This window comes from Theobroma umbraticum, unplaced genomic scaffold (genome assembly GCF_002168275.2).
Source record: "Theobroma umbraticum cultivar Fairchild unplaced genomic scaffold, ASM216827v3 scaffold_30.0, whole genome shotgun sequence".
In the NCBI taxonomy this organism is placed as follows: Eukaryota; Viridiplantae; Streptophyta; class Magnoliopsida; order Malvales; family Malvaceae; genus Theobroma; species Theobroma umbraticum.
The window spans coordinates 4,229,156-4,242,780 of NW_018397254.1; the positions used below are offsets into that span (position 1 = coordinate 4,229,156).

At 30.8% G+C, this 13,625-nt stretch overlaps 1 protein-coding gene across 4 annotated transcripts; it reads left to right on the top strand.

Moving 5' to 3' along the window:
• The first annotated feature begins 4,686 nt into the window (after nucleotides 1-4,686).
• Nucleotides 4,687-11,457, top strand: APRR2 (CheY-like two-component responsive regulator family protein). Of its 4 annotated transcripts, none has more exons than XM_021440008.2 (12): nucleotides 4,687-4,944; nucleotides 5,717-5,918; nucleotides 6,753-6,832; nucleotides 7,206-7,272; nucleotides 7,446-7,492; nucleotides 7,800-7,877; nucleotides 7,976-8,530; nucleotides 9,256-9,396; nucleotides 9,698-9,964; nucleotides 10,098-10,166; nucleotides 10,330-10,407; nucleotides 10,723-11,457. In XM_021440008.2, the coding sequence occupies exons 2-12, from the start codon at nucleotides 5,789-5,791 to the stop codon at nucleotides 10,882-10,884; spliced, it is 1,674 nt and encodes a 557-aa protein (XP_021295683.1). In that variant the 5' UTR covers nucleotides 4,687-4,944; nucleotides 5,717-5,788; the 3' UTR covers nucleotides 10,885-11,457. The 4 variants fall into 4 exon arrangements, with proteins under 4 accessions (XP_021295683.1, XP_021295704.1, XP_021295689.1 ...); XM_021440029.2 differs by having other exon boundaries at nucleotides 9,701-9,964; XM_021440014.2 differs by lacking the exon at nucleotides 4,687-4,944 and adding an exon at nucleotides 4,982-5,341.
• Nucleotides 11,458-13,625: the final 2,168 nt, after the last annotated feature.

The following is a 13,625-nucleotide window of genomic DNA, read 5'->3' on the forward strand; positions in this document are numbered from 1 at the left end:
AATATACTAATAAATAAAATGTCAAATCAAGAGTATTGATATTTTTTTTTGTAATATTTTAAAAGTCATTAAATTATTTATAAAAATTTAAATAAGTATTTATTATGATTAATAGTTGACTTTATTAAAATATCATTTATTATTTCATAAGACATAACAGTTGATGTGATATATGGATATATTATTAATAAATAATGATATGATATGATGACATGATCATATAATATTTTTTATTTTTTACGTAAATATAAAATAATAAATTATATTTTAATTAATAATTAATTAATTAATTATTACTCATTAAAACTTATTTAATTAAAAATAAAAATATCCAAATTTAATTAAATTCAATAAAAGAGTAAAGATTTATTTGAATTTTTTAAAATAATTTAAAAACTTTTTAAAGTATTATGTTGGTTTTTTTTTATCTTTTTAAAGTAAAATAGCACATATTCCCCTAATAATAAGTTATCTATGACATAACTACATAAGGCACATAAACGAGACAATTAATGCATAAAATTAAGAGGGGATTGTTAGGTGAGAAAGGTCATCTTCGATCCAACCTCACTAAAAAAAAGTCTAAGCTAAATAATTATGCAACTTGCTTTAACTCCATTTAAAGGTTAAATATTGTAAAAGTAAGATAACTTTTTTAAATGATAAAAAATAAAAAAATAATAATTTTATTTAAACTAAAATGGAATAAACTAGGCTTTGCACTTTTGGCCCCAATTAGGTACTTGTAATATTGCCACTAAAAATGTAGTACCTCCTAGATAGTGCTCCCTGTTTTATGAAATATGTGGGGGCTTTGTCACCATTTTATTCTTTCAAATTAAAATGTCCGAACCAAAAGGGGACGCCGCACATGCATGTCACTTGTTTTTAAATATAAAATCAAAATAAAAAATGTTGCTCATTTTATTGGTCTCAATAGAAATTTCACCACCATAAAAATCCTACGGTCTTAAATATTTACTAACATAATGGAGTAATTAATTTAGGAAACAAGATAAAAGAGGTGCTTATCCGATTATTGCATACTTAATGAAAGTTAAAAAATATATATAATATATGGAAAGACATTAAAAAGAAGATAAAAGAAAAATAAACAACACTCTCAACATCTTTTTCTATTTTGAATAAAAAGCATTAGAGTAAGCGACCCTTCAAATTAAGTAATTATAAGTATTAAAAGTTTATGTAAACTTTATCTACATTTTATATGATATAAAGATTTTTCATATACTGTGGTTTTTTTCACAATTAACTCCTCGTGAATATACTAATAACTTCACTCAATTAAATTATGGAAAGATTGTCAATTCCAGAGTTAATCTATTTATTTAAAATTATTTTAATCATTTTAGTAGAAAAAATAATAGTGTAATTTTTCGAGAATGGAGTTTATTTACAAAAAATTAATTAAAAAATATAAGATATTATGTGAAAAAAGTTAAAACTATAAAAATGTATAATTAAAATTTACTTTAATATTTTTGTACTTGTATAAATAAACGATTGAAGGTTTTAATACTAAATCCATACCAAAAATATATGCTGTAAATTTTCATTGATTAGCTTATCAATCTCGTGAGCAAATGAGACTGTCACAAAGCGCACGTGACTCTAGACTCTAGGCTCTGGCCATTTAACCTATTCAAAAACAAAACGTTTCACTCCGTACAGTAATTCTTATTATAGAATAAGGGTTAAATTTAGGCTCCTTTCAGATGAGCGTGACTTTAACGTGGGATGCATGATAAGCCACGTGGAGACATTTCATAGGGTCTAAAAACTGATAGACTTCCAATAATGTCGTTCTGAACTAGAGTGTAAATAGGCTCTAACGCACTTGATAGCCACTCTGAACTACCCTTTAACTTTTAATCTAATTAACGAACTAACTACCAACATATTGCTTAAACAATTCTTGAAGCACGGAACTGGTGCAATCAAATTACTTATTTACCCTTTTCATAAATTTTTATCTTTATCACTTTCTTGGGTAAACAACGAAAAATATATAAGAAAACTGGGTTGTTGACGATTTTAGTTTCTGTAAGCATAATCCAGTTTACATTTTTCTAAACTTTTGAAATTCATTGCATGTGAACAAAAACATACATATTTCTAATGAAATTATATTAAAAATAACAAAATTATGCAATAACTATACGTCTTTTGTGTTCATGAATGATTATAATTTTATAATTGTATAATCTTTTGTTTTAAAATATTTATTTCTATTTGACTTTATAGAGATTAAGACAAAAATTTTAACTTTAATGTATTTTATGTTAAATTTTTTTATATAGATCTTCAATACTCTTAAATATGAAAAAATTTTGAAAAATAAATTTATAATATATAAAAAATTAGAGTATTAAGTGTCTTAAAAATAACTTTATTTAGAAACATTTAAAAAAAGAAAAGATGAAGAAGGGCAAATGAACCAAAAAATATACAATAAAATTTAAAAACATTTAAAGATAATAAACGCGTTGTTTTGATCATGCCAATTTATTTTTGTTTAATCCTTTCATTTCAAGCTGGATAGGTCAATAGACTTCTCTATTAATGATTCCATTATCTAAATTGTTTGGTACATCTTAATTAATTACTGAAATAAATTTCTCCAAATGAAAAGGAACATGTATATTTTTGGGAATTTAACATGTAACATATATATATATATATATATAGATTGATTATGGTTTTATGAATTAACTATGATATTATGATTGACAAAAAAGGCATATAGATTATAAGTCATAGTCATAACGACAATGAAAAAACAAAAGAAAGAAAGAAAAGCTTTTGTTGAAAGATTGTCTAGTGTATTTGGATGTAATATCATTTTGATATTTTCAAAGTAGAATGGATTGGGAAAGTTTATGTTGATGCTTAAAGAAAAGTCAATTATAATTAATGCCAAGGGTAAAGGAAAATAGGCAAGGTCTGCCAGCAACAGTCCATTCGTACTATGCAACCTTCCTTAGAGGGAAAGAAAAATAAAATGGGTGCAAAAATTAGTTTATCCTTAATTTAGATATATACATATAATTCTTATTTTAGAAGAAAAAAATGTAAAAATATCTTGATATCATTAATTATTATAATAATTATTATTAATTATATCTCATTACTTATTTTTCCAAAAAAAAAAAAGACAAGAGATTCACATTTATTATTTATGTACTTGCGATCATTATTGAATATAGTAACAGAAACTAGACAAAATGCTAATTTACAGAGTTTATATTTTAGTTTTTTTTTAAGTAGTTAAGTCACAAGACAACGAGTTGGCTCGTACCTCCATTATTGTTCGATTACTAGCTTTTATTCAATGAAATAAATAAATAAAAAAGAGAGGTGTAATTGCTGGTATTAAACTAAGTTATGAGTTTAATTATAAGAAAATGTAAAATAAATACATAATTTCAGATAAATCATACAAGATGAAAATGATTATTTCACGATTACAATTAGTTGTCTCTTAAACTAAAGGATTAGGGCATAAAACCTCTAATTAGGAGAGGAGAGAAGAAGGGAAGATGGTAATCGTGGCGTTTAAGAAAATGAAGAAAAATGATTACATAGATCTTTAAGTTATCGAACAGTTTTTTTTTTTTTGTAAAGTTTCTATTATTATTTGATCATTGATGCATTATAGCATTATTATCCAAAACCATTCTTAATTATAAGTAGAAATATACCAAGAAACTCGAGAAAAGCAAGGGCCAAGGTGAAATCAAGGGAAAGTAGTTGAATAAAAAAAACATAAAGATTGTTATGATATTCAATTACTTGCATGAGACTATAATCAAAAGAAAAGGTTGGTCAAGTGTCCAATTAAATTTAGACCAGGATCTTATTTAGAATTTAGATTTTTAGTTAGTGTTTTCTTTTTGCTTTTTTCATCCAAGGAAGGCAATGACAAAAAAGGCTAACTTGAAGTGATATAAAAAGATGGGTTAATGGGAATTGAAAGGTGCAAATAATTGAAGCACGATGTACAAAGATTACTTTAGTTTAACACCTAGCTTGGTAAATCAGAATTATTCATATGCACATAGGCTTTATATCAATTTATGAGTGAATTACACAATTTTGAAATAACAAGTAAACGTAAAACTTGTTCCTTACCTTTAATATATATATATATATATATATATATATATATCCATTTTATTCTATAATAGTTCCCTATAGTTAGGAAATGATAAGGAATTTATTTTTTTATTTATTTTAAAATAATAAAATTATATGTTGATTTGGAATTATCAATTTCATTAAACTTAAGAAGTAAGCATTAAATTATTTTTTATTTATAAAAATTATTTAGTTAACAGTAGTTGTCACCGTGCAGATTAAACATGAAAGAAAATAACTTTTATGAGATTATTTTTTATTTTAATAATTAGCAAAATATAGTTTATCAACTTTCCCCTTCTTTTCCCAAAAAAGAAAAGAAAAAATGTTTTAAAAAAATCACTGAGCTTTGGGGGGAGGGGGATTCTCATAAAAGGGGTTGAAAAAGGTTTGTAAATCATAAAAAGTAATGAGTTTTCTTTGTTTTTATTTACTTTTCCTTTTTTATATTTCTTTTGCATATTCTGTGGCCCGTAGTGTATTGATAGCAACTGTACACAAAGTCACAGAACCTCTTTCTCACAGAGACCCCCACTTAAAACCATCTGACCTTTTTCTCTCTTTCTGTCTGAAGGCTTTCTATGTGCATCCAAAGGGAGGAACTTGTAAGTTTGAAACCGCAAAGACTTTGAGAGGAGAAGTGGAGAGCTATCTTCCTAAATCCTAAACCTAATCCTAATTCTATCTATCTCTAAACTACATAGTCAGCCCCCAACAGCTTCGCTTCTCTTTCTTGTGGCAATCACCTTTTGCTGCATGCAACTTCATTTTGGAGACTAGAGAAAAGTGGGTCTTTTTAGTTTTTCTTTTTACAAAAATTTTGGTCACTTGATGCTTCTTCTCTGCATGCATGAAGTGGGCTTTTAGCATTGTTTTGTTTATCCTTCTGGGTTTTTTTTTTTTTTTTTCACTTTGAAATGTTTCCCATGCTTTTCTATTGATCAATTTGTTCTGGTTAATTTTCCTATTTCTTTTTTTTTCCAAATATTTTTGTCAGTTTTTTTTTGGGTAAATGTTCTTGCGCACTTTATTGTTGTCTACTTCCTGTCTTCCAATACCAGGAATAGCAGAAAAGATCTTTATACCAAAACAGGATATCTTTCTCCTCTCTTTTCGTTACTACCATTTTCCGCTAATTACCGCTCCATTAATTATTCCCCGGTAACAGAAAACGTTTTATCTGGTAAAATGATCTAGTTGATGCTGCATGCAAAGTGAATCCCTCATGCATTAGAGTGTAAATAAGATATTTCTGTTTAATACAATCCTTTTATGAGTCAATCTTCAGAGATCGGTCAATGCTTGAGTCTTTTATTTGCTATAATTGGTTAAAAGCCTTTGCATTTGCAATGGGGTCACCCCACTATGTTTTTCTGTTGGATTAACCATGTTAATAATTTGGCTGATTTTTTCTGCAATTTTAGTTACAGTACAATCTTCTTTGATCTTGCTTCACAATTACAGATTTTAATTATTCTTTGATGAAAGTCAGTTCTTTGGTTATTAGATCAAGCATAACTTTTTATTCTTTGATGGGAAAATTCTTGTGGCCATGCAGAGATAATCGGATGTTGGTAAGCAGTAACTTTCAATACTTGTCGGCGGCCTGAGAAAGGATGCCAAACCAGCTATGGTTTGCACTGCTAATGATATATCAGCATGGAAGGATTTCCCAAAGGGTCTCAGGGTCCTTCTTCTTGATGAGGACAGCAATTCTGCTGCCGAGATAAAATCAAAGCTTGAAGCTATGGACTATATTGGTTAGAAGATTTTGATTCCACCTTTTTTATTCTTTGTTCTTTTACCTGAATTGGAAATTCGTAGTTTCTTTGTGTATTTACTTCACATGACTGTTCTTTTCTCTTTAGTATGTGGGTGGCCGTCTTTGTCCCCCAAAGCACCTGCTATTGCTCCATTGCTTTAGATGGGCAGTATTTGGGTCTTATGGAAGTTTGGGTTTGGATTGTAGCCACACATAAAACTTGGAAATTTTGTGGTCAGCAAAAAGGAATCAATTTGTTGCATTGCTTAACTCTGCTATCAATAGATTGTCCCCTCCACATGGGTCAACTAAAGCTACAAAAACTTAAGTTTTCCATAGTATTGATGTTTTAAATCTCAATTTGATGAAAATGGTATAAACATCTTATCTTTCTTTTTTGGGTGGGGGATTGGTGTGGGGGTGTTTTAGAGAAGGTATGAAGACTGATACCTTTCTTATAATAGTATATTATTGTTTTGACTTTAGTTGGTTCTGGATACCCATTTCAGTTATGTTCTCTCCCTTTCAATATTTCTTCTGATCTCCTCTTTGCTTGTGAAGTAAAATTATTGAAAAAAAAACTAATAAATGCTGCTTGTCAGATAAAGTTATATAATCACCCCTTTTAATCTCCAAAAAATGTTTTTTTATAGTTCCTTTTGGTAATTGGTAATTAAGTCTTTTTGTTCTTAATCTGCCTTCAGACTGATCTCCTGTATTTTCTTTAACGTGTCATATATTTCTATTACCTGCTATTTATCTTTTTTGTCTCTGTTTCTTTCTCTATATATCTTTTTTTAGTGTATGATCAAATTTATCGTGCCTTTGCCAGTTTATACCTTCTGCAATCAAAATGAAGCTCTGTCGGCAGTTTCAAGTAGGCCTGAAAGCTTCCATGTAGCCATTGTAGAGGTAATGAATGAACTTTGTTTTCCACAACAAGTTTCATCTACGGGGAGAAAACTAGTTAAACCAGCATGCTTCAAATGTTAATGATCTAGCAAATATCCTATAAACCTTCAGGATGATTATTCATGACTTGTCTCATCATTATATTGGGACTAGTAGTAAGTTACCAGAAAATTTATATAGGCTATTCATGCTTCATTATACTTATATAAAATCAATAATGCGTAGTCACCACTTCCATTTTCGCAATAGTGATTGTTTCATCCAAAGGTTTAATATCAATGTAGTCTCTTAATTATTGAGATAAATAAAGCTTAATTCTGTGTTGTATGGGTCCTAAACATGCAATTTATACTAACAGCATGTATGATCACAGGTTAGTACAAGCAATAACAATGGGAGTTTCAAGTTTCTTGAAACGGCTAAGGACTTGCCTACTGTTAGTAAGTTCAGAAACTACACCTGTCCTGGTTTTGCCATTGATCTTAAGTTTATATATGAAACTTTGTTTAATCACCCTAGACATAAACTTTTATTGGTATCTGTGACACGATTAGTCATTGTTGTTGGACATATTTTCTAGCTCCTAATGCTGTTTTAAATCATTTTATTTCAGTGACTTCAAACATTCATTGTATCAGCACCATGATGAAGTGCATAGCGGTAAGATTTATTCCAGCCTACCATTTACTGAACGATTTACATGTATTTTCAGGTGCACATCTGTGTGTTGTCAATTCAAAAGATTTTAGATTTTTAAATTATTATCTCTTCTTCTGCTTACTCTTAAGTTCATAGAGAGAAATATTGGATATTTCAGTTAAAGTGCAGTGCTTTGAGAAACTATTTGAGCTTTTTTATTTATATATATATATATAAGTAAATTCTGATTCAAACCATATTAGTAGAGCCTTAATTGCATTTCCACACACCATTATTACTAACACATGTTTTGACCACTTATTTTCAGCTTGGTGCAGTTGAGTTTCTTAGGAAACCACTCTCTGAGGATAAACTAAGAAATATATGGCAGCATGTGGTTCATAAGGTCAGTCTGGCTACTGATTGAATTACTATTGGAATTTACATGTAAATGGCAATTAAGGTACATGATAAGGACATTCTCATTTTATTAGTTTTTTACAGGCATTCAATGCAGCAGGGAAGGACCTTTCTGAATCACTAAAGCCTGGTAAAGAATCTGTGTTTTCTATGTTGCATCTGCAAATGGAAAATGGAATTCCAATGAATGAAGACTCAGACAAAACAGAAGATGCATCTGTGGTTCATGAAATTGACCGTGAACCATCACCAGGAAGTGATAAGTACCCAGCTCCCTCAACTCCACAATTGAAACAGGGAGAACGATTGTTAGATGATGGGGATTGCCAAGAACATACCAATTGCTCAACAGAAAAAGAGAGTGGGGAGCAGGATGGAGAATCTAAATCTGTCGAAACTACCAGTGGCAATGCAATTGCTGAAGTAACTGCACCTATTGGCCAACCTCAGGGATCAAGGGTGAGTGATGTAAAAGGGGTGGCCGACTTAGTTGATGGTAACAAGGGCGAGAGTACTGTGCACTCTCATCCACAAAACAGAGTAAATAGGAAAGATTCTCAAGCTAGTGCTGAAAAGCCAAGTACAGTTTCTGGTCTTCATAGTTCATGTCTGAATAAAGCTAATCGAAAAAAATTGAAGGTAATGCAGCTTACAAAATTATCTATTCTGTGATTTAAGGGACTGCAATCTAATCATACTGTGTAATCCTTTATTGGCAAAATTTCACTAGCTTCTAAAATATATAGATTGTACTCAACTGATGGTGACATCCCCTTCAGATTGCAGCATGTCTTGCCATTCTCCTGACACTATCTTTTCCCAATACCGGCATAGAAAACATGTCTCACTAAGAGTATTTGCTAATCATTAAGTTATTATCACCCAATACCGTAATTCCATGAGAAATGTGTTCAAATTGAAGTCTTAAGTGATGAGTTTTGAGAATTTTATATTTTTTGACATTTATAGAAACTAGATAGATAATCACCAGCCACCTGTGGCCATTACTTCCAGCTTCTTTATGTGTGTTGATAATTTACCAACTCTAGATTGATACCAAAAAGTTTTGGAAGAAGTATATCATTCACTTCATGTGGTCAATTTCTTCTTTCCTTCCTTTATTAGAAGTCCTAAGATCAAGCTTTCACCCTTATTGATTATTTATCGCCTGAACATTTATGGTTAAGATCTAAGACGATTTTTTTTTTTGAAAGGCATAAGAAGCTTCATTGATGAGAAGTTTTAAATATGAACTCCAACAGATCTAGGACAAGTTAGCTATTTCTTTTTTCTTTTATGATTATATATGGTGGGTGTAGCTAAGTACTTTTCTTTTTGATGTTCTTTTCTGTTTGAATTCTCAGGTAGACTGGACACATGAACTGCATAAGAAATTCGTCCAGGCAGTGGACCAACTGGGTGTAGATCAAGCCATCCCTTCTCGAATACTAGAGCTGATGAAAGTAGAAGGCTTGACAAGGCATAATGTGGCAAGTCATCTCCAGGTTGGTAGCATTTTTGCCTTTTTGATTCTCAAATCAGATTCCATTATTCAAGTGTCTTTCATTCTGTGCGTGTTGCACTACTTGCTCGTTGATGAAAGGCCTATTCCAGTTACATTTTTGTTCCAAAAGAATGGTTTCTTTTGTAAATATAGGCACTGCCATTGCATGACATTTAAATTATTTAAGTAAGAGTACAAACAATTTTTTCCCTTTAATTTTTATTTTTCTTCCTTCTTGGTCTGAGCACTGGGTGGCATAAATATCTACTCTTAGCTGATTAAGCCACCATTTGCTTGTGAAGCAGAAATATCGAATGCATAGGAGACACATCTTGCCCAAAGAGGATGATCCAAGATGGCCACAAAGAGATCAAACACAAAGGAGTTGTTATCCACACAAACCGATCATGGCCTTCCCTCCGTATCACTCTAATCATGTTGTCCCGGTTGGTCCTCTCTATCCCATGTGGGGAGCACCTCCTCATCCAGCCAACATCCAGATGTGGGGCTCGCCAGGTTACCCACCATGGCAACCAACTGAAAGTTGGCATTGGAAGCCCTATCCAGGGGTGGGTTTATTATCGTCTGCATTTTCATCTTTTTTAATGACTGGGCTGGCTTCATCAACCAGTATGTTAGTATGCATATATAGATAAATCTATGAATTGCGGCCATTTGATCTGTGATCATTTTCTGTTTCAGTTCCAGGCTGATGCATGGGGTTGCCCTGTTATGCACCCTCCTCCCGGATATTGTTCTGCATTCACTCAAGTGAGTAACTAATTCTTTCTTTCTTCGGCAGTTAAAGTAGTAATTTAAACATCTAAGATCCTTTTTCCGATAATTTGAAAAAATGTAGTCTTTTCCATATGATTGAAGTACTTGAGTGAATTTTAATCCTATCTCTGGTATTCTGCTTATTGTGAAAATGCAGAATGCATCCGGGTTTCATTGTTCTAGCACCATGGATAACAGAAGTGGCATGCCTCACAACTCTGTCGAACATCAGCCGGTAATCCACCCGATCATTGCTTAAGCTTTTAGTTTCAGTCACATCCCAGTACATCTGTTAACCTAGTCTTCAGGCAAAGTGAGACCTATTTGCTGAATTTAGGAATCATTACCAAAAGAGTGCTAGATGTTTCTTATGTAGAATCAGTTAACTAGTTCCCTCTGATCTTACTTGATTAATTTGACTGCGGGATATATTGATTGCATGAGAAATTCATTGACTGTGTGATTAGAAACGAAAGAGGTGAATGACAGAGCGAGAAAATGATCATTATCGCTGTGATTAACCCTAACGATTTGTCTTGTTTTAATGCAGGCAGAGGAGGTGATTGACAAGGTAGTGAAAGAAGCAATAAACAAGCCATGGTTACCATTACCCTTAGGCCTCAAGCCTCCTTCTACTGAAGGTGTGCTAGCTGAGCTCTCTAGACAAGGCATCTCCGCCGTCCCTCCTCACATCAATGGCTCTAATCCCTGATGACGTGGTACTAGATCAACAGGGCCCACCTTCATGCATCCAGAGTTTTCCAGATTTTTGAGTCACACGCTCGGACAGCCCCACATTAGCTGCACTTCCCAAATCAAGCCACCAACCCAGAAGAAAATAATAAACATTTGACGGTACGCGCCTTTGGAGAGCGTGATTCAAGGGTTATACGTTGCTGACATCATGCACACGACGACACAGAGAAGAAAAAAAGGTCAAAAATCTGATCCAATGTAGGGGCACAGTGAAGAGATCGAATACGGTCGCTTTCTAGGTAGACAAAACGGACGGATTAGGAACGGCCACGTAGATGCGATTTCCACCCCATTTGAGATATGTGGTTGTATATAGTTTTCTAACACGAGACATGACATGAACAGTTGTTGTTGTCGGGGACCCTTTTGGTTATTTTATGGTTCAGGCGGTCATTTTAATTTTTTGCCCTGGTGGGGCCTACTGGGAAATGCTGTGTAATGTAATATGGAAAGTTGAAGTAGGGTGATCTGGCTGATCTTTCATCTTTGTGAATAAAGTTTGACACGAGAGCTTAATTGGATGCTGACATGATTTTTATCTCTTAGACAGTAGTGGATATGACCTTATTGGATATTTGGCTCATGGCCTTTGGATGTTCGAACTTGAAATGGACAAATAATTTTGATTATCATTAATTAATAATCATTAATTTTGTTTAATAAAATTATTTTAGTATTTATATGTGAATAAATAAGTTAATTTTTAAATAAAAAAATATGTTGATAATTTTATTTGGTGAATTAACGATTTAATTTTAACGAGAATAAATTTTATTTACATAAGATTAATTAAAAAAAAGAAATTATAAGATAGCATATGAAAGAATTAAAACAATAAAAAGTTTTGGTAAAATTAACCTAATCTTAATTTGAGGATGTAAGAGATATCACGTGAAAAAAAAATTAAAACCAGAAGAGTTATAGATAAATTTATCCTATCTTAATTTCAGAATGAAGGGTCCTAACATTTTAAGTTGAAAAAGTCTTTTTTAATTTACATATATTGCAAGCCATGCATCGGACCATTGAGAAGGACTAACAAAAGGGTCGTGAAACAAAAAAATATATATATATATATATTGGGGGAATGATCATTCTAAAATAAGGTGGGTGCATTTAGTGATAGTATTCAGTCTTTGATTAGTTTATGCATAAAACCTCATGCTTTATCTTGTTTCCTAAGGGTAATTTGTGACAATTGTCCTTAAGAAACAAAAAATGAAAACTGGAATTCCTCAATTCCACTTGAAACCTCAAAATTTTCAATCTATTCATAAATTGTTCATAGATGCTTACCTCTCTCGATTTTGGTCTTTGTTCTTCAGTGTGTCTGCCGGTGCAATTTCAACCCATGACATTGACATCAATTTCTCTCTCTGACAGTGCAAAGCTGCAACTGGTTCAGTTCATTCCTGGAGATCTGATATGGTTTTTATGAATTCATTTCAACCAAAAAAACAATGATGCAATCGTTGTTGGCATTAGGCTTTCGGTTTAACTAATAATAGCAATGGGCTTACATGATACTTAAAATGGAGATGGTGGGCGCAATCCCAGCTTTACCCATTTCCGAGCCCAGTCTCCAAGCAATACAATTTTCAATTTTATACACCCTATTTTCGCATTCTCAGTTTTTTGGTAATATTTTGATGGAGTTTTTTTTTTCTTACTTAGAGTTTATTTAGCTTAAATTTTTTTTCAATTTATCTATCTCTTAAAAGTAAAAACTAAGTCAAACATAAATTTTAAAAAACTCTTAAAAAATAATTTTAAAAAAAAAAAGTTTGAGGAAAAGCTCCTATGAGGAGCTTTTTTTAAAAAAATACAAAAAAAATTTTATTTTTATTTCAAAAATATCTCTATCTATTAAAAATAATTACAATATAACTTTTTTTAAAAAAACTTTGTACAATAATTTTAACCAAAATTATAACTTATAAAAAAAATTTACCAAACAACTTCAGTTTAATTCTAAAAATTATTATTTTTTATAAAAATTTTATAATAACTTTTAAATTAAAAAAAATAAGTCAAATAGGTTCTTACTTTATTTTTTAAGGAAAAGGAAAGGGCATCCAGTGGAGAATGCCTAAACCAAAAAAAGACCTAACTGGCCTAGTTCACTCTTTCTCCCCAACTTTTTGCCTCATATATATATATATATATATAATGTCAAATATTTTAAAAAAAGAAAACCATAAAAAGGTTATTTTAATTTTATATCTAAGTATATAAGAGGATTCAAAAAGATTTATAAACGTAGACACTGAATACTCTATCTAATAAATCTTTTAAAGAAATAGTAAAAGTTGTGATAAAATGATATTAAAGTCAATCTAGACCCGATAAACATTAAGTATTTTAATAAACAAGGTGGCCATTAGTGTATTCAGTTTAGGTAAGAGGGAATGGCTAGTCAAGTATTTTAGAAGAAACAAATAAAATATTTCAATCTCATATTAGATAAATAAAAAGAATTTTAAAAAATTTATAAATGTGAATATTATATATTTTATTAAGTTAATTTTTAGATAAAAAAATAATAACTTTATAATGTTTTTCATATATACACATATTTATATATTTTTTTATAACATTTAACAAAAAATAGAATCTATACATAAAGACTTAAGTTTCCTCTCACTTAAAAAAAAGTAATGGAAATTTAACTTTCATTAGGGATTTTGTTTCTCATTT

Bases quoted from the DNA above. Each gene is read 5' to 3' on its own strand.
- APRR2 (XM_021440008.2), top strand. From the start codon at position 5,789: ATGGTTTGCACTGCTAATGATATATCAGCATGGAAGGATTTCCCAAAG. The intron at 9,397-9,697 runs GTTGGTAGCATT...TTGCTTGTGAAG, and splicing joins ATGTGGCAAGTCATCTCCAG to CAGAAATATCGAATGCATAG. The intron at 10,408-10,722 runs GTAATCCACCCG...GTTTTAATGCAG, and splicing joins ACTCTGTCGAACATCAGCCG to GCAGAGGAGGTGATTGACAA.